Source organism: Vicugna pacos, chromosome 18 (genome assembly GCF_048564905.1).
Source record: "Vicugna pacos chromosome 18, VicPac4, whole genome shotgun sequence".
Classification (NCBI taxonomy): domain Eukaryota; kingdom Metazoa; phylum Chordata; class Mammalia; order Artiodactyla; family Camelidae; genus Vicugna; species Vicugna pacos.
Window position 1 is genome coordinate 33,069,929 of NC_133004.1, and position 21,548 is coordinate 33,091,476.

The following is a 21,548-nucleotide window of genomic DNA, read 5'->3' on the forward strand; positions in this document are numbered from 1 at the left end:
ATTTGGGGGCTGTTTGTTACAGCAGTTAACCTGCCCTGACTAATAAATGAAGATTCTCTTCACAGCTCTCTCCCCTCTCATTCTACACAATGAATGATACAGTTTATGCATTATTTAAATTGCTGTCTACAATCAGAGGATGACATTTATATCTCCAGCTCTGACTTCCTTCCCACATTCCAGGCCTCTACTTCTAACAGCCCTCCTAACAGTTCTAAAAATGAACCCATGTTTTCCCCTAAAACTGCCCATCTCTCTGTGTTTCCACAAAATGATGGCAGCATCTCCTCCATCTCCCAAGGTAGAAATCTTGGAGTCTAACCTCCTTCTTCCCCCTCATCACCTCAATGGTCAATTAGTTCAAAAAATCTTTTCTCTGAATAAATATATTTCAGATCTGACTGGCCCCTATCATCCTGCATGTAGCCTCCGTGACATCACGTGGAGAAGCAGAGGAGGGAGAATCACAGGAATCACAGGACTTGGGCCCCCTTCCCCCACCTCGCAGCGGATGGACCAGATTCCCACTATATCTAACCTGGACTAGACTAATGCTCTCCTCTTGGGCCACAATGCCTTGGGGCCATCCTCCCGGATGCCAGTTTCGTTCAAAAGACAGGTCTGATCTTGCCATGGTTTACTTGAAAATCGCCTTTTGCTCGTTCATTAATTCATTTGCCCTCTCCATTCAGTAAACACCTATTAGGTAGGCATGCCAGCCTGTGGACTCCGGAACCACAAAGACAATAGATGGATTTGGAGGGGCTACACAAAATGAAAGAGGGACACCCTCACATGATTACAATCCAGTTGTTCCTGCTGTCACGTGAGGGGCTGCGGGAGTGGAGGAGAAATACCATATCTGGGATGGAGGCAGCAAGAGCAGTGACATCTGATCTGCATCTTGACGGTTGAGGAGGAGTTTGGCAGGAAGTCAAGATGCGTGTGTGGTGGGGAAAGATGGGGGGGCGGGGTGTGGCTTCAGGCAGAGCATGCACAAATGCAGGAGTGAGTACGTGGCCCTCTCAGTGGCCGGCAGCTTTGGGGATCTGGGCCATGGTCCAGTGAGGCTGTCCTGATGCCGCTAGCGGGGCAGGCAGGTGCTGAGCACCCCAGGGGGCTAAGGCACACAGACACTCATGGGCAGGGACAAGCAGATGATCTCCAAAATACCCTGGGTTTTCAGTGGCTAATGACGTGCCCCCAAACCTCCCCAGAACAGGATAGCCACCCACAGCCAATACCTTCTTAGAGTTTGAAAGTTTTCTCTCCACTCTTATTTGGGGTCTGTTTTTGTGACTGCTTTGGGAGTCTTAGAACCTTCTGATTGTATTCCTCTCTTGTCTTGTTAACAGTCCTAGCTTGATCTGCCTCCTGACACAGTCACTGAACTTGGGGCTCAGGGAAGAGGTGTTTCCCATTCCCTCAGCCCAAGGGCTGGAGCACTCAGAGCTGATGGCGGTCACCTGTGCTTGCAGCCCCCTGGTAACCCATCTTTCACAGGTTCTGCCAAACTGAATGTGGTCAAGGGGCAGAAATGGGGATGCGGAAGAAAATTAGGTGTAACTGTCCATGTTCAGAAATAAAATGTCCTTAAAACCATGCTCTGAGGCCCCTTTCCTGTCTGCAAAAGTGAATTACATTAATAGATTTCTTAAGACCTTCCCCACCCAAATCCTCCTGCCATCTGGAATTTGCATTGTAGATGGCAAAGCTGCATTTGTAACTACGAAGTAATGTGCCCTTTTGAATATAAAATAGAAACATGCATTTTAAAATATAAGGTGAAGAATAAGACACTGTATATGGTTGTGTGTGAGAGAGAGAATCCTGGTATTTAAGAAACTAGAATGTTCTGGTAATTAACTTTTGCAAAAGAGGGAAAATGCTATTTTACTATACCCCTAACCCCAAGAAAAGCACATGGCATATTCAGGAAACTACAAGGAATTTCATGAGGCTGGAGAGCTTATAGCTCTTGGGCCAAGGGCTGACCAGGCAGGGGTGTGCAGAGGAGAGGGAGGGCCAGATCTTAAAGGGGTCTTATACTCCATGCTAAGGAAGATAGACTCCTGACGGCCTTAGAAGGTGAAGGGGTGATCTGGACAGAGTGGCCCTTTAGAAAAGGCAGAGGGTGGAAGGGACGGGATTCAGGAAACCAAAAGGGCAATCTCTGCAGGACCCAGGCGGGCTGTGACGGGCCTGGAGAGAAGGGAGGGCTCCCAGGGACCCTGCAAGAAGAATCAGCTGGAATTGGCACCTGGGCAGTGAGGCCAGAGGAGAGAGTGGGACCCTTCATAGCGTGGCTCCATCCTACCCTTCCAGCCTCCTCAAACCAGACACCCCCAGCCCCCCGCAAACACCTTTTTGTTAATATTTTTGAAATCAGGAAAGTCATCAATATTTATTGTATACAATACGGAAAATACTAAAGAGTATGAACAAAATAGAAATCACCCATACCCTTACAGAGAGCCACAGTAAATATTTGGGATATCTCCATCAAATTTTTCGTTTTCTTTAATGTCTATGTTTTTGCATGTTTATTACAAAACTAGAATCATATGTATTTACAGATAAGTAACTAGCTTTTTTCCCTACTTAAATTTACCATTTAACATTTTATTGTAGGCATTTTTCAAAGTCATGACATAGTTTTTGAAAACAGGATTTTTCCCAACCGTAGTAAATATAATAGACAGTTGACAACTTTTTCATAACTGATAGGTTTGGTCCTCTCTTATTACGGTGTTTTATATTTCTTTCTTGTTTCTCTTTTTTTCTTTCTTTTTAGCCTTATAATATTTACTGCTTCCTTCTATAAGAGCCCAGAAAATACCCACCCCCATTGCCACCCACACCTGCCATTTCCTTCAGGATGCGCCCAGGACCCCGAAATCATTGATGGTTCAGAAAATGACTGCATGTGTCGAGTGGGAGTGGGAGGTGTGAAGCTGATGGTCTCTGAGTTCAGTGACAATATTTTCTAAACCTGAAATTGGGGCAGTTGTTTTGACAAATCTAAGACAACATTTGTGGTGTCCCAAAGGGACTTTTGGAACTTACTTCTGCTGTCCTGGGACGACGATTGGTCCAAACAGTGCATTTTGAGAAGTAGGAGAAGACATCCAGACGTGGGTGGTGAAGGCTGGATTTCCACCCCAGCTCAGCCCGTTCCCACAGACCAGGCAGAAGTGGCACAACTCTGGGCAGGTCTTCAGCCCTTTTTGGCCCCTTTTTTCCCCATCCCTCCCCTACTCCATGAACTGACCAACCCAGGCCCTTTCCCTGTCTCCCGCATCCCTTCCAGTCCAAGCTACCTGGCAGTCACACTCACATGGTGTCCCTTGGTCTCTCTTTGTAGGTCAGTGTGTCTGCTCTCAGCCACTGTTCCTTCTGACTCAACAACTTCCTCTTTGCAAATTTCCTCTTGGCCCTGGAGAAATACCAACGGCCTCTGGTCCCTGCGGCACCCTGGGCTCTGGCCTGAGCTGACCTCAGAGACAGACAGCACAGTTGGGTCTTGTCCCCTCCCTCCTTTCCACCTCCTGGTTCCAGGGACCTGTCACAGATGACTCTCAGCGATCCCCCTTGGAGAACCGAAGAGGAGATACCGTCAACACATTAAACATGTAACAGACTCAGCAAGACCCACTCCAGGTCTCTCGGGTCTCTCGTGTGCACGTTGGAGTTGGAAGGGGAGGTTCTGTGAGGAAGGGATGTTGCGGCTGAGCTGAAGAACCAGACTTGGTCACACATGCAGCCCTTCTCTCAAGCCCATCACAGACGGAGTTAAATCTCCTACCTCCACCCCATGTGAGCAAAGATGAGAGCACATGTGTTCTCAGCAGCTCCCCAGGATGGCATCTGAGCCTCTGCAGCCCTTCCTGCCCACTCCCTCACACCATCTGTACTTGCCACCACCCTTCACAAGCATCACCAAGTCCTCGCCTTTTGCGTACAAACCGTATGCATGACTGGACCCACGCGGATGCTCAGACTTCTAAGAACTGCTCCTGCCCAGACACCCTTCTCACCTCTGTTTTTCAGAAGAAGCCTTGGGTTGCCTCAGTCTAGAGGTGGGTGAGGGGGGGGGTGGTTTGAACCATGGGCCAGCCTAGAGTCCAGGTGCTGTCACAGACCCTCAGAAGAGCACGACGAGGTGATGCCACCTAGCCTGTGCTCCAGGCTGGCCCGGCACAGAGCACTGGGGCCCAGAGTTAAACGAGGTTTGTGGGCTGACCCAGTAGGACTGTCCTCATCTGTGGGGCCAGATGTACTTTCCGGAGTCATCCTAAGCGAGAGTTTGCGGCATTGCCTTTTCCTTCTTCTCCCCAGACTCTGGTGCCTCTGGGGAAGCCTCTGAGAAATCTGAGGTCAAGGAAGTTTGGCATTCCAGAAGTCAGCAGTTGGCCTCAAGTGCAAAAACCTGGAGAAAATGTGATGGGAGAAGTAGGGGTTGATGAAGAATGTTGGCTCACGCAGTCTACGAGCACTCAGTGGGCGTCGGCACTGGGCTAGGTGCTGGGTGGGGATGCTGGCTAGAAGATCCAGGGTTAAGAAGCCAAATAAGGATTCAGGGTGAAGATACTACATGAAAACCCAAAGGATGCTGGGTGATGATGGGTTTGGAAGTAATGATAGGGAGTCTTGTTATTCTCGAGCCCTAAGGGGCCTTCATATCTCTCGCTTCTGGCCCATCAGGAACAGAGGCTTCCACAGCCCCGTCCTCTCTGCCCATCAGTGGCTCTTTCTCCCCCTTTAGGCTGGAGGCTGACTGGGCTTTTAGATCCTCCAACGGCAGGGAGTCCTGATGAGACTTCTGTGTATTCAAGAAAGTGGTGAGTGTAGACCGCTGGTCGGACCCCTCTCCCTGGGGGACCCCAGAGCCCTTGTCCCCCCTAGACACTCCATCTGTTTTTATCATGGCCTCCTCGTCAGACACTTGTGCTCGCCCAGCCCAGGCATCTCCTGCCCCGTTGCGCTTTCCACCCCTGCTTAGTGTCAGGACTCCTGTCCTCTGCTTCCTCCATCGGACACATAGCAGGAGTAGGCACAGGAGGACAATGATCACCAGTAGGGCCACCAGCAGCACACTCACCAGCAGGGTGACATTTGTCCCCGGATGTAATTTGGGTAAGGATGTACTGCTTATGGTGACTATTTTTTCCCCAGAGATAGTGGAGCGACCGGTCCCCATGGAGGGCTTCAGAAAGATAATTGCTGTGGTGACAGAGAGTCCCCTGGTCCCACTGGAGGTCTCCAGAGAGGTAGTTGCCATGGTCACAGAGGGTCCGCTGGTCCCACTGGAGGTCTCCAGAGAGCTAGTTGCCGTGGTCACAGAGGGTCCGCTGGTCCCACTGGAGGTCTCCAGAGAGGTAGTTGCCATGGTCACAGAGGGTCCGCTGGTCCCACTGGAGGTCTCCAGGGAGCTAGTTGCCATGATTGTATCAGTTACAGTGTGAGATTCTGAAGAGTCCATTACCGGGTGAGCAGGCACACTGGTTGCTTCCGAGATTTCCGGGAGCACCGATGAACTCTTGGTCATAAGCTCCTGGGAGCTTATTAACCTAGATGCAGCAAGGTCACTGCTGGCAGCAGTGGAAATCCCAAGAGTGGATAAAAACTCATTGGCTGTATCAGAAGTTGAAGGTGGGAGGGTCGGGTGTGCAGTGCTGTCTACCACCTTTGTAAGATGGGATGTCATTGAGGTTGTGGTCTCATGGATATTTGAGGTCGAAGAATCAGACAACGTGCCGGATTCAGACATCGGTGAAGTAGTTATGTTCTGTGGGCTCACGGTTTGGACCCAGACACTCCCAAAGAGGAAGAGAAGGAGGGTCATTTCCAAGACCACAGGCATGAGCAGGAGTTGGGACCTGAGTGTGGGGAAGTAAGAGAAATAGAACACATAAGGCGCTGGGGATGGGAGGAGGACTGCCCACTTCCCTGCTAACTGCTGGGTGAAATCTGCGGTTCAACGGCTTTTTCCACCCATGCTTTGAATAGTATCAGAAATAACAAAGGAACAGATACTGGCCGCTCCCCCATCAGCTCTAGCCCATAGGCCCCCTCAGGCCATGGCAGCTAGCTCTCCAGCAACAGCCACCTGCTCCCTGCCTGACCTGACCCTATTCAATCCCATTGGCTCCTCATCCTCCTTTCCTGATATCCGTCAAGGTCTTTTCAAGCCAGAGGCACATTCCCAGCTCCACTGAGGCTCCTACCCACCAAGTCACATCTCTTACCAGCTCACTTGATAACGCACAGGGCTGGGACCAGGCTGCTCCAACTCCTCCTGAAGCTGGGGCAAGACTGGCGGACAGGGCCCCAAGGGGAAAGGAAGTGGCCCTGGCTCCACCCACGCCAGCATCCTGCCCCACCCGCTGTGCTCCCACATTGCCGTACAATGAGAGCGGCATCACTTACTCTCTCAGGGTCTGTGACGGTGACAGGGGCTTTAGGTCTCAGCTGAGGCTGGTGGGGATGGTGGGTGGGGTCTGGAATGAGGATGCCTGGGTCTTGCTGGAGAAATGGGATGCCAAGGGGTGAAGCGGGGATAGAGTCAGAGCAGGGGTGATGGAAATGTGTGCTTGAGACCCAGGGGGTGCAGAGGAGGAGATGGGAGGAGTAGGTGGTTTCCTTTGCATTTGTGGTCCCCCAGCTGTTAAGCCAGGACCCAAAGCTAGCACTTTTTCTGCCCCGAGAGCTCCCAGGAAGTACTGGGGCAAGAGGAAGCCCCCAACTCTGGGAGATGGCAGCAAAAGCCTTTGCAAGCTGTGTGAAATCCCTGGTGGGCTCTTGACTTCCCCAGAAGCTGATGTGGGGTGGTTACCACAATGGCCCCCAGTTGTGGCCCGCCTGACTAAATCCAGGTGGTTATTAGGCACTGTATATGCTATGATCTTATTTTTACAGAAGACTAATGAAAATGTGGGGATCTACATGGAAGATCGTCTGGATAAGTATCTACTGAGATATTACCAAGATTTTTGGGTAGGTGTGAGCTTTGACTTTTGATATGTGTATGGTTTGGGGAGGCAGGTGCCTTTCTTTTAAAAAAAATCAAAACTGACTTTCATGTTTGAAAGTAATAATACATGTACATGATAGATGATTGAAAGAGGCCAATGTCAAGGCCTGGGATTGTACCCCACTCATAAGCTAACGAGTTAGTCTGACAAAGATGTGAGATCCCTGGGTCAGAGACACAGGAACCCACTACTCATCGCTCAGCTAACGGCAGGGGCACTGGGTCTGCTTCAGTTCCGCTTGCCCCTGAGTCCCACAGGGCTGACACAGAGGGGCTGGCCCCACAGCTGAGGAACACTGGGCTTGGGGAATTTCCCCCTTTTTGAGCCTGCTATTTGTCCTGAAGGGAGATGTTACTTCACCCCCACAGGGTTACTCAACCCTGAGAGATGGCCTGGATATAGAGCATCCAGGACCTTGTATTGTTGGCATATCAGTGAGAATGCAGGGATGCTCAGGGCCAGGCTGGATTGCCTCTCCCAGCAGGCAGGAGTGTATGAAGTGAAAAGGCTCTGTACATCTGCCACCAGATAGACAGTCGTAACAATGGCTATACATGCATATACACATGTATGTTATTATAGTATTCAATTTTATTGTATATACGTTCTCTCACTTTCCTTTTTTTTTAACTGAACAAAAAGAAGGAGCATGCACAAGATCCTGGGTTCAATCCCCAGTACCTCCATTAAATCAATAAATAAACCTCATTACCTTCCCCTGCCCCAAAAAAAAGAGAAAGAAAGAAAGAAAGAAAGAAAGAAAGAAAGAAAGAAAGAAAGAAAGAAGGAAGGAAAGAAAGGGAGGGAGGGAGGGAGGGAGGGAGGGAGGGAGGGAGGGAGGAAGGAAGGAAGGAAGGAAGGAAGAAAGATCAGATAGTATGAACAAAAAGAAGGAAGGAAGGGAGGAAACCATTCCATTGTCAGACATTAGGTTGTTTCAACATTTTGTCTTTGCAAACAGAAAAGTAGGAATAATTGGCGGCAAAGTAACTGGAGGTTAAAAAAATTTTAATTCCAATATATCTACAAAAATGTTTGTAAGACAGCATAAAGATGCCCAATTTCTCAACCTTTAAAAAAAAAATCACTGAAGCAAAATTCATTGTTGACAAAACTGTCATTTCAACTAAATTGCTGCTGACAAAGTGGTACATTCCCCAGGCCCGATGTTAAGCCTCAGTTCTGGGGCGAGTGGAGAGGATGTCGCTGGGTCCAGGCTCTGGCCTGAAGCACTCAAGAAACAATCTAACCAGCACAGTGTGTAGACCCTGGGGTGGAGGGAGAGATGATGAAAATATGAACAAGGAATGGGCCCTGCCCTCAAGACATCACAGAAACACAATACTTAGAAAATTCAGTAGCAGCAGCTGGCCAGGTACAGAACTGAAGGTTGTCTGCGCATGATTCCAGCTGCTCCTCATAGCAAGCCCATTTTACAGGTGAGGAAGCTAAGGTACAGGAAGGTTAAGTCACGTGCCCTAGGCATTTAGAATGGGCCAGCACTTTGCAGTCACAAAGCACTTACTCTTCACAACAACTCTGATCATTCAGATCATTCCCTGTACTTTAACAGGTAAAGAAACTGAGAAACAAAACAGTTAAGAGAATTGGCTAGGCTCAGACAACCAGCCAGTGCTAGAGATGAACTCCAACCATGTTGGTCTAAGGACCCCAGGCCAAGAATAAGGATCTCCCAGGAAGTACCGCCATCTGATACTTAATAACTATGATGCATTTAGACACATGCTTATGGATAAATAATTCAAATAATAGAATACTCATTAAAATAGGGGCAAGGTTCAGCCTTAGGGAGTGTCTAAGAAGACTGCAGAGAAGCAACATCTTTAAAGGCTAAGGGGCATAGGATCACTTCTCTTTCTCCTACAGCCTACATCCAATCTGTAAATTCTGCACTCTCTACCTTCAAAATGGGGCCAGTGCCTGATAACCACATCTTGGCTAAGTGTCCACTGATAGATAAATGGAAGAAGAGGTGGTATATATAAACACTGGAATATTACTCAGCCATTAAAAAGAACGAAATCTTGCCATTTGCGACAACGTGGATGGACATAGAGGGCATTGTGCTAAGTAAAATAAGTCAGACAGAGAAAGACAAATACCATGTAATTTCATTTATATGTGAAATCTGAAAAACAAAACAAATGAACAAACATAGTGAAACAGAAACAGATTCATAGATACAGAGAATAAAATCTGGTGATTGCTAGAGGAGAAGGTGGTGGGAGGAATGGACGAAATAGATGAGGGAGTTTGTGGTATGAAGTTTCAGTTACAAAATTAAGGGGGGGAAGGAGGGCACAGCTCAGTGGGAGAGTGTGTGCTTAGCATGCACGAGGTCCTAGGTTCAATCCCCAGTGCCACCATTAAAAAAAAAGAAAGACTCATGGGGATGAAATGTACCACAAGGGGAATAGAGTCAATAATATTGTAATAACTTAGTGTGGTGACAGATGGTAATGAGACTTGCCGTGGTGATAAATTTTGTAATGTAATGAAATATCAAACCACTATGTTGTGCACCTGGAACTAACAGTGTTGTAGGTCAATTATTCTTCAATAAGTAAATAAAGGGGAGGGGAAAGAAAAGAAGAACCTGGAACACGTTATTGCATCAGAAAATAAGGCAGTGCTCCAAGAATGATGGAACTGTATCAAAGGACAAGGAACTAGCTTGAAGGAGCTCCTCCGGCCCAAGCAGGGGCACCTTGAGCATCAGAATGAATAATGGCTGTGATCAACTAACACGCTGAATGAAAAAAGAACCCATGAGTTCATATTGATCCTGAAAATATTAGAGAGACCCAGAGTGAAGAAGGAAGGAAGGGAGGTGGAAGGGAGGAAGGAGCATAGGGAAAGTTCTTTTACAGTAGGAAACCTAACATAAAATTGTAGAAGGAATGTAAAGTTTAAAAAGGACCAGTTTACAACCACCATGATAATAATTGATTCAGGTAAGAATGATGTTTAAAACCATTGGGTGAAATTGGAGTAGCAACGTCAGGGGTGCATAGAGGATATTTTTATAGTCTTAAATTATTTCCCCACAAGCTACGTATTCATTACCAAGGAAAAGTAGCAATTTTACGGTGGAGAAAACTAACAGACATCATCTTAACCAAGTGATCAGAGTTCACATGACCAGTGATGGAGGCTCTAGGTATGATGCATTGAGAAAGGCCCAGCATCACTTCTGTCCAAGCAAAAAATGCATAACCTGAATCTAATTTTCAAGAAATATCAGGCAGACCCAAATTGAAAGACATTTTACAAAACAGCTGGCCTATAATCTTCAAAAATGTCAGTGTTAGGAAGGACAAAGAAAACCAGAGACATTCTTCCAGATCTTAAACGAGTAAAGACATGTGACAACTAAATGCAATATGGCATCCTGGATTGGGTCTTAGATTTGGGGGTGGGGAAGAATGCTATAAAGGAGACCATGGGGATAACTGGCAAAATTCAAATAGACCGTAGAGTAGATAATAGTACTGAATTAAGATTAACTTTCCTGAATTTGATAAATGTATTATGGTTATATTCCTAGTTTGCAGGAAATACATGTTTGAAGTATGTAGGATTGATGGTACACAATGCAGAAAGTTCCTCTTAAATAGTTTCACATACACATACAAAATAATGACAATAAAATATATAGGAGATAAAATAAAGCATATGGGGCAAAATAATATGCAGTGAAGGAGCTTGCGGGTGGGTGAACACAGACGTGCGGGAGAGGTGCTGGGGGCGGGGCATGGAAGCTCCGCTCCCTTTCCCCATACCTTCCGTGTGCATCTCTTCCAGTTTACAGTTCCTGCATTACATGCTTTTATAACAAATCAGTAACCTAACATATTTTAACACTTTCCTGAGTCGTCATTTCCCTGTATTTATTTAGCACCTGATATTTGTGATTGTATTACTTAATTATTTTTTATCTTGGCAGGAGGGGGAGGTAATTAGGTTTACTGATTTTTAGAGGAGGTACTGGAGATGGAACCCACACTTGATATTTGAAAAGAACTCAACTATTAAATGAAAAAGCAGGAAGGCCCATCTTGCAAATCTCAGATCTCATCTCGGGTGCTCATAAAAGAAGAGCAAAAGGCCTCTAGTTAGCAGTCGTCAAGAAAAATGCTGAGTGGGGTCATTATATTTCCCCAGAGTCAGGAACAAAGAGGACCCAGACAAAGCTTCTGAGAACTACGGAGTTTTTAAGATGTATGGAGATGCCAGACTGAAAATGTAACCCCATCACCCACCTATCATGTGCTCAGGCATATAACAAAGGGGCAGGTTAAAAAAAAAAGGTAATGAAGCCATGTGAAGGGTCAATGGGTGGACTGTATCATTCTTGTAACTTCTCTGTGTTTGAAATTTTTCAAAATACAAGAACATATAAAACATAGAAAGATCCAGAATCTGACTACTCTTCCCCACCTTCACTGCTACCCATCTAGCCTAAGCCTTGTCTTTCCCCACCTCCCTTCAGGCTCTTATCCACGGAGCAGCCAGAAGGACCCAGATCAAACATCTGATCCCACCCATCCCCTGCTCTAAACCCTGAGACAGCTCCCACCCCACTCAGAGGAAAAGCCTGAGTCCTCAAAGTGGACGGCAAGGCCATACCCACTCTGACCCTCATTCCCTCTGCTGCTGCCACCTAGGCCTCCGTGATTTCCATGGAGAATCTGAGCCCTGGGGCTTTTGTGCCATCTGTGGCCCCTTCTGGAAGGCTCTTCACCCAGATATCTAAATGGCTTTGCCTAGCTGTTTAAAATTGTATCCCTCCCTTTGGCCTACACACCCCATCCCCGACCCCTGCTTTCTCTCTCTGGCACTTTCTCACCTAATACACTGTCTTGTTTCCTTTCTTATTTTGTTTCTGTCTCTCTGCCCCTGCTGGAACGTAAGCCCCACGAGAGCATGGATGTGTGTCTGTTTGCTGCTCTACCACCAGAACCTGGACAGTTCTTGGTACACAGGAGGTGCTCAGTGACGTTTATTGGCTGACAAGGAGTCCTCTGGCAGAGAGAAGGAAGAGGGCATCAGGCTGAAGAACTGTGCCCTTGTAGGCAAGGAGGCCAGAAAGGGACCAGGCAGGGACGGGTTGCCGTGAGCACTGGGTGTGCCTTAAACTTTGAAGCCTCCACCCAGCCCGCAGACCTCCAGGAAGTCATGCGAGGTCATCAGATGTTCTCAGGTGCAGGACTGATGCGACCAACTGGTGTTCAATGAAGGTAGTGTTTCTTCCCTCCCCAGACTCCCATCTCCCATTAGGGTTTCGACTTTGAGCTCTGACCTTCTGCAGGTCTCTGAGGAGCTGTTTCCAGGCAGACACGCAAACAGACAGGAGCTGGAGTGGGAGAGCCTCCTCTTTGCCCCAAACCCAAGGCCAGGGAAGCCTCAGAAGAAGGGTCCAGGTACCTGAGCTGCATCACCTACTGTCTGTGAGGCCTTCAGTTAGTCCTGTCATCTCTCTGCCTGTTTTTTCATCTGTAAATAGGGACAATAATGCTATTTTTCAAAGTTCTTGGGAGGATTAAATTAGATAGTGTGAGGGGCCCCTAAGTAAGAGCCTGGTAAATAATGACTGATGCTGTAAGAGATGAATTGTGACGTCCCATCTGGCCCCCAAGGCCTGGGGCCCTTTCCTCTCATCCACAACCCTCTCCAGGAACAGGACTGACAAGTCAGGCAGCCCTTGTCCCCACTTTCCATCTGATCAGAAAGACACTTGTGTACTAATTTATCATTGAACATAATGGTTTTTAATTTTTATTAAGGTAATGCATACTAGAAGCACAGGGTGTTTATCATGAATGGTAATACTCCTCCCCTTTCCCTCCCAAGTCATGGTCCTGGAAAGGAACCATTTTTAATCCCTTTAACTGAATTCTTCTGGTGGGTCAACAGATATCTATATCCTTCAACAATATCCCTCAACAATATGCTAATTCTGCTATTTCTTTTCTTTTCTTCTTTTTTTTCACTGGGATTTGAACCCAGGACCTTGTGCATGCTAAGCATGTGCTCTACCACTGAGCTATATACCCTCCCCCCAGTTCTGCTATTTCTTGATATATCCATCTTGTCTACTGGCTTCTAGCTCCAATGGAAGAGCATTTGACCCACTGGCCCTGTCCCACTTCCCAGGTCAACTATAACCCTCTTTTTAGGCCCTTTGTAACTGTCACTAAAGTTGTTTCTGTTGCTGTAAATAATAGCTCCCCATGGTCATTTTCAGTATCAGTTGTCAGGTGCAGTGGCATAGTGGTTGAGGGAGTGAACTCTGGGGCCAGACTTCCTGGGGCCAGACCCAGGCTCAGCCACTGACTGAGTGCGTGACCCTGGGCAACAAATGTCACCTTCCGGTGCCTCAGGTTGCTGATCTGTGAGATGGGTTAGCCTTGTCCCGAGGATTCAGTGATTTGGGACTGGGGGAGCACTGGAAACAGTGCCAGCAACCCGTTAAAGAACACAATTCAATTGAATAAATTTGAGGATCTAATTGGCTTTTCTTTTTCAATTAGCAATAATCGTGCCTCAGATAAACCTCATTGGCTATGATACTGCCACTGTGGAAAGCTTAATTAGCTTTATTAAATGATCCTGAGTCAGGCAGTATCCCTCCTAGTAAGCGGAGAGGTACTCTGAGGGGCTGTGCACATGGAAGACTTTAATTGGCAGAAATGGGGCAGGACCAGGAGACGATTAGCAAAAGAGAAAAAAGGATTATTTCAGGCAAGGACACCTCTTAGAGGCAGGGATCAGGAAAAGTTGGGGTCTAATCAGGAAAATTACCCCACCAGTGTTGATCAAGAACTTCCATGCTGATTAATTTAAAACTTCACGCCTGGGAGAAGCTGAATTAGGTTAGGTATTAAGTTTTGGTTTTGGTGACTTCGCTTAACAGAAGTGACTCTATTTTGGGTCTGTTGTCTCTTTTTTAAAAGACCCTGAGTGCCATGTAAACATTGGCTGCTATAAATTCATGATTATCACTCTGTGGCTTCCCATCCCTAATCTCTCTTCTGCCCAATTTCTGATATGTGTACATTAATTGTTGCAATGCTTAAAGTAGCTAAACCTTGCATTCTCTTCTTTGCATTGTCCAGAGCTGCCTGTCCAATGTAGCAGTCACTAGCCACACGGGGCTATTTTAATTTAAATTCATTAAAGCTCATTAAGATTTAAAATTCAGTTCCTTGGCTGCAACTAGCCAGCCACCTTTCAAGTGCTCTAAAACCACATGTGGCTAATGGCTACCACAACAGATAGCACAAAAGCAGAACATTTCCATCATCTCCAAAATTCAAGATCAGCACCATCTGGTCCAGAGTTTGAGTCTAAAAATGGAGAGCTACTAATTTTCTCTCCTTTTAAAGATTATATACATATTGTTCAGTGCACAGCCTAATAATTTACTGTGATTACCCATTCTTAACTATACATCATTTAATTTTTTCTAAAGTTTCTAATGGCTTTTCCTAACTGCTTGCTCTGAGTGGCCTACCTGCCCCTCTGCCTCTCCCAATGGCTACACAGCTTCATCCTGGGACTGGTGGCTATTTCCTTCCCAAGTGGGATTCCCTGTTTCCTGCACCCCACATCCTCTTCTTTCATGGCTTATCCCCTCATTTTTGCTGGAACACATCCTCAAGTCACTTCCTAAGAAGAAGATAATCTTTCTAAATAATTTTGCACTTAAATATGTCTTTATTCTCACATTTGCTTGATATAGAATTCTAGGCTAAAAATCATTTTCTTTAGAACTTAGAAGGCATTGACTCATTTTCTTCTAGGCTCTGGATACTTGATCTTGCTGATAAAAACTCTGAGCCTAATCCAAGAGGTTTTTTTCCCCTTAAAAAAAAAAGGAAAAACTGGAAAGTTCAGCCTTCAATTTGGGAAGTTCTACTCTGGTACCTAAAACACCAAATAGCTTTTCATGAGCTCACCCTGAAGTATGAATAGACTTTAAAGAAATACCAGACATTCAAAAAAGCCCTGAAACTTGAAAGCGCTTGAGCTTGAAATCCAGATAAACTGACCCAGTCATCCATCTTGCCTCCCTCTTTCCTAACGGTTTTTTCAGAGGCCACCACCTTGCATATCAGTGCACTGACACCCTCCTGCAGCTCCAGGAGAGAGTCTGAGAGCAATCACCGCCACCTCCACCCACAGTTGGGTCAGGAAAGGGAATGTGACCCAATTCTGGCCACTGAGATATAAGCTTCATGGAAAGGTCTTCCTTACTTGAAAAAAAACAAAAAACAAAAACAAACATAACAGGGCAAATGACTTCTCTTTTCCCACCAGCCATAAGTAAGGACACATCCCACAACTCTGAGAAGAACCAGCCCTAGGATGCTAACAATGTTGTGGGTGCAGAGCATGGAAATAAACAGCATGGGGTCCTTGAGGAATTATGAAAACCAGATCAATGGGCCCTGAATCCCACCTGTCTCCTCCTGTGGACTTCCTATAAGTTTGATCTTTAGTTACTGCAGCCAAAAGCATCATAAATACATGAACAAAATGAAAAGTAATCCTGGAAAAAACAATAGAATTTATACAAAAAACGGAAGAAAATTCTGATATTCTTAGAGAAGTTTGAGAAGATATGGCCTCCTTAAAATAAGAACAGGATGCCATGAAAAGAAATAATTAGAGTACAAGACTGAATCCTTAAAAATTAAAACCGGGATACTGATTTAATAAAATGTTGAAATATAAAACAGAGTAACTATCCCGGAAAATAGAATCCCTCAGAAATGGAGGGTGGAGGAGAACATATGAGAGACACATCACCTGCATTATATCAGGTGAAGTGATGCTGCTGTAACAAAAGATCCAACAATGTGGTTTCTGAAAGAATAAAGCAGGTTAATGGAACATGTCCCAAGTTAAGTGGTGGTGGTCAGTGAGGAGCTCAGCACCTCACGTCATTCAGGGACCCAGGCCCCTTCCTAGTCATCGTTCTGCCTTTCACTAGGGCATGTCTGCTGTCTTGAGTTCTAACTAGCCGGAAGGAAAAGAGAGCATGGAGAAAGCATGCCTTGCCCATCTTCTTAAGCCTAAGACTAGAAGTCCTAAACATCATTTCCATCATATCCTTTTGGGGAAAACATATTGGATGACCATGCCTAACTGCAAGGGAGGTTGGGAAATGTAATTCAGCCATGTTCCCATGGGGAGAAGGGTTAAGTGGATTTTGGTGGACAGTGAGTAGCCCTCACCACAGAGACACAGCAGATCAATCCAAGAGACCCAAGCCAACCATGTCAGGAAGACAGCAACTAAAAAATAGCCAATGTAATCTTGAGAAAGAAGAAGGCATCACATTTCCTGATTTCAAACTACATTATAAAGCTAAAATAATCAAAACAGTATGGGGGGAGAGAGTATAGCTCAAGTGGTAGAGCACATGCTTAGTATGCATGAGGTCTTGGGTTCAATCCCCAGTACTTCCTCTAAGGATAAATAAATAAATAAACCTAATTACCTCCCCTCACAAAAAAAAAAAGTGACCCCAAAAAACAGTATGGTATTTGCATAAAACAGACACAAAGACCAATGGAATAGAATAGACAGCCCAGAAATAAACCCATAAAATACAGTCAATTAATTTACAATAACAAAGCTAAGAATATACAATGGAGAAAGGGCAGTCTTTTCAATAAACGATGCTGGGAAAACTAGACAGCCACATGCAAAAGAATAAAACCACCCATATCTTATACCATACAAAAACAAACAAACAAATAAACAAACAAACAAAAAACCTCAAAACGAGTGTAAGTCCTGAAACCATAAAACTCATAGAAGAAAACTTAAGTGATAAGCTCCTTGACATTGGCCTTCACAATGACTTTTTGGATTTGACACCAAAAAGAAATATAAGTAAGTGGGTTTACATCAAACTAAAAAGCTTCTTCACAGCAAAAGAAACCATCAAAAAAAAAAAACCCATCATTAAAAATAGGCAGATGATCTGAATAGACTTGTTCCCAAAGAAGACATTCAAATGGCCAACAGACACATGGAAAGATCATTGTTGTATACCTGAAACTAATATAATGTTATATGTCAGTTACATCTCAGTTTTTTAAAAAGATGAAAAGGTTAACAAAAAATGAGAAAAAAAAAATCCAAGCCTAAGAAAGGGCAAATAAAGTGACCAACTCCACATTTGACTATGAGCTTCCTGGGGCTGACCCCAGAGGGGACAATTTACATGATGAGTTCTCTTAGTCAAAAAAGAAAGTCTTCTTAGCCACAAGAAACCCAGTAGTTCCTCAGGGAAGTCCAGTGTTTTCCTGGCACTCACTTCCAAAATTAATTTTCATGTGAGAACATACCTCATGTCGGTTGATGTCATGAATATAACGGCTGACAGGCAACACGTCAGTCAGGAGTAAGGGTCTGGGCCTTGAAGTCAGATGGACTAGCCTGAAAGTGACTCTGTGTCATTAAGTGTGTGCACTTGGGCACATTTCTGAGTCTCAGTTTTCCTGACCTTTAAAATGCAAATGGGGGAAGGTATAGCTCAAGAGGGTATGTATATATATAGCCCATGCGCTAAGCTGAGTTCAACCCCTAGTACCACTTCCAAAAATAAACATAATTCCCCCTACAAAAGAAAAACCTAAAACAAAACAAAAAAAAAGAAAACTCTAAAAGAAAAAAGTAAATAAAATGGGAATAAAGGGTCTACCTCACAATGCTATTAAATTTATTCATTTATTCCACCAATATTTGTTGAACATTAACCACGCACCCAACCAGGAAACAAATAAAGTGCCAGTCACCTGTCCTCCGGGAGGTGAACATCTCCTGAGGTGAGACAGACTCTAGACTAATCTATAGTGTTAGGTTTTATGGAGGAACATAAAGCAGGAAAGCGAGGATAGGAAGTGCTCCTTCCTGCAGGGTGGCCTCTCCAGAAGGTGCCGTCTGAGCAGGGGCCTGAGGGAAGTGAGGCAGCCAGCCATGTGCTACGTGGGGGAGGGAACTCCAGAGAAGGACAAAGCCAAGACAAGGGCCTTAAAACCAGATCATGTTTGGCATGTTCTGGGAACCCCTGAGAAGCCAGCGTGGCTGGAGCAGAGCATGTGATGGGGAGAGGGTAGGAGGGGAGGTCAGAGAGGAAACAGGGCCAGCTCCTGCCAGGTGATCTTAAGCACTTTTGCTCTGAATCAATGGAGAGCCGTTGGAGGGCCCTGCCTTTGCAAAGGGCCTTTCTGGCTGCTGGGGAAAAGACAGGCTGCGAGGGCAATGGTGGGAACAGGGAGGCCACTGAGGAGGCTCCCGCACCTGCCAGGTGAGAGATAACAGAGTCTGAACCAGGGTGATGGGAGACATGGAGGGGAGTGGTCAGTTGCTGAGTATCTTTTGAGATAAAACCAACAGGATATCTTAACATTTTGGATAGGAGGGTGTCAGAGAGGGGATCTGACATCACCAAGGTTTTTGGCCTAACTATAAGAACCAAATTGTCACTTTCTGATATGGGAAGGCTAGGGGTGGGGCAGGTTTGGGGAGAAAGATAAAGAATTTACCTGGGGACATGCCAAGTCTGATATGCCCATTAGACACTCAAGTGGAGGTTTTAGGTAAGCAATCCTCTATAAGCTTTTATAAGCACTTAAGGAGCTCACAGAATAGACCCACACTGAAGATGTAAATTTGGGGGCCACTGGTATTTGGGTGGTGTTTAAAGCCATGAGGAGTTCAACTCAAGAGTGTTGATTAAGAGAAAAAGACCAGCACTGACATGTGAGGTGGGTGTGACTCCAGTTACTGACAGGGCCAGCAACTGGCTCAGAGAGGTTAAGTGACTTGTCTAAGATCACACAGCTGATAAGGGGTAGAATCAGCATTCAAAACCAAAACAAGAAGTTCAGATCTTCTTATATGCCTCTAGAGTCATCTATGTAGGCTTCTGTTGATCTAACTTGCTCCATGGCTATAATTTAGAAGATTTAACTGGTGTTCATTCAGACTCTGAAGCTCTAGGTTGTTTCTCCGGTGAGCTTTAAGAAGATCAGGAGAATCAAGAGTCCAAGGCTGGGCCTAGAAGTCTGATGGGATTCCCGCACATGGAGACAGAGCAGATCTGTGTGCTTTGCAAAGCCAGAGGTGGTAGGAATCAAAATACTAGATTTTGAAAGTTGGAGGATCTGCCTAGGGATTGGCCAGTAAAGACATGAGTTTGGCTCTATCCCAGAATAATGAGTGGAGTACTCAGCATTACACCCCAGCAGGCTTTTCTCCAGTCTGGAAAAATGTCACCCATTGATGTCAACAACCACTTGCCCTCATCCTAGATCTAAATCGAAGGTAATGGTGCTCTTCTCTCCAGGACTGTAATAAAATTAAATGAGAAAATACCAATGAAATCACCCAGCACATGGTAAGCTCTGGCACAGAGTTTAATTTCTTTTTATTCTCCTGACTCAGCCATTAAGAATCTCAGCAAAGATCCCTCAGAAGCCATGGAACTTCCAGGGGTCCCGACCTGCCTCTGCCCCAGAAAACTGTTCAGTGTCCCACCTAGGAAGGGGTTTTCCAACAGTTCCTCAGATCCCTGGGGTTCAGAGATGGTGCTTCAGGGCCTGTCACCCTGGGTTGGTTGTCATCTGCCCTCCACCCCCAGATCCCTTCTCTCTGCCCTGGAGGCTCCCTTGCCCTCTGGCTCCCACTTGGGTTCAGACACAGGTAGGATGGGCAGGAGATCAGAGCGGGAGAGAGGAGAGCCAGGACGTTCTTTTCCTTCCTTCCCTGCTCTGCGTCACACCTCTGGCAATGGCTTTATCTCCCTATGCATGCCTGTAGCATCTGTGAGGTGGTCTCCTGTGATGCTGTGATTTGCAATAAGAAATATATACTTGGTCTTTGTCCCCATTTCTGGCAGAGAGCTCCCAAAACCACACACACATGCACTGGAATTGATAATCAGAATTTTACCCCTTCCTCTTTTTCTCCAGCTTTCTCTGGGGTTCAGTGACACTATTTCTTCCTCTTCCTCCATAGTTGTAGAGGTAGTAACATTTTCCCGTTATTTTTAGTCTCTGGGGGCTTCAACACTCTTTGTAGGTTCTTTATATCCATACCTCTACAAGGAGTCCATACATATTATAGCCTCTAGAATTGTGCTGTACAATATGATAACCACTAGCCACATATGGGTATTGGAATTTAAACTACAGTAATTAAAATTAAATACAATCTAAAATGCAGTTCCTCCATTGCACTAGTCCTATTTCAAGCATTCAGTAGCCAATGTGGATAGTCGCTACCATTTTGAACACTGCAGATATAGAAGTTTTGAACACTATGGAAGGTTCTGTTGGACAGCACTGCTCTAGAACCAGCCGAGTGAGATTCTGTTTCCTGCTGGGAAGGACTGGTACTTACCTGCCCCAACATCCATCAGAACCAAAGCACCTTTATCCGGTTTATACATTTAACCTAGTTTAAACTGTCATTGATTCTCAACTATTCTAACAGGCATTCAAGACATGTTTTATATATAAAATAGATAAACAACAAGTTTCTACTGTACAGCACAGGGAACTCTGTTCAATATCTTATAGTAACCTACAATGAAAAAGAATATGAAAATGAATATATGTATGTGTATATATATGACTGAAACATTATGCTGTACACCAGAAATTGAGAAAACATTGTAAACTGACTATACTTCAATAAAATAAAATAAATAAAAAGACATAATGTTTAACCTCATGCACTGCAGATGAGAACATGCAAGGGCACAGCCGTTTTAGAAAAGTTTGGCAGTTCCTTAATATACAAAATGTTTTTAACCGTCTGGTCTTGAATAGTAGAAGTTAGCCAGTCAGAGAGAAGAGGGAAGAGAACTTCAGAGGGAAAGAAGAGCTTCAGCAAAGGCCTGGAGGCAACAAAGAGCCTGTGGGGTGGAAGCTTCTGGAAGAAGTTCACTGTGGCTGGAGAATGGGGTCTGGGAAGGGCTGAAAGCAGTAAACACAGGCCTGTAGGCCCTTGTTAGGACAGGCAGTAGTAAATCTGCCAAGCTTCCTATTCTGTCACTGGCCCAGGGTCCTGGGCAGTCTTGACAGTAATGGCACCATGCTGGTGTCCTGCCACCTGCTGCCCACTTTGGAACTTGCAAAGACCAGTGTCTTCCTGACACAGCCACAGGAGTCAAGTTCAGTTAACACACACTGGTGCAGCTGGCCCATTTGTTAAGATACTGGAATAGTTCTGTACCTCTGTGTGGAGAGCCACTGGCCAAGGCAACCCCTCCAGTGCCCCTATGCCAGTCACTCTGGGTATTCCTTCAGGAAACCGCAGAAGGGCCCACATTCCTGTTACTGATGTGTTTACACCTGAATAACAATAGTACATCCGCTCCTGTGTTACTATAAGGACTAATGTGTGAACAATTTAGCCTAGTGCCTAAGCACACATTATTAGTACTTAATAAATGTTGGCTATTATTAT

General features: G+C 45.4%; 1 protein-coding gene and 1 pseudogene across 1 annotated transcript; both read right to left on the reverse strand.

The window, feature by feature from the left end:
* Window positions 1-2,425: 2,425 nt before the first annotated feature.
* SPN (sialophorin) lies at window positions 2,426-6,329 on the reverse strand. The gene is made up of 2 exons (XM_015236886.3): window positions 6,249-6,329; window positions 2,426-5,879 (listed from the first exon to the last, which is right to left on the reverse strand). The coding sequence occupies exon 2, from the start codon at window positions 5,861-5,863 to the stop codon at window positions 4,667-4,669; it is 1,197 nt and encodes a 398-aa protein (XP_015092372.1). The 5' UTR covers window positions 5,864-5,879; window positions 6,249-6,329; the 3' UTR covers window positions 2,426-4,666.
* A 7,209-nt stretch (window positions 6,330-13,538) lies between these two features.
* Window positions 13,539-13,645, reverse strand: LOC116284269 (U4 spliceosomal RNA; annotated as a pseudogene).
* Between the last annotated feature and the right edge of the window lie 7,903 nt (window positions 13,646-21,548).

Coding starts and splice junctions, on each gene's coding strand:
- SPN (XM_015236886.3), bottom strand. CDS start 5,863: ATGCCTGTGGTCTTGGAAATGACCCTCCTTCTCTTCCTCTTTGGGAGT.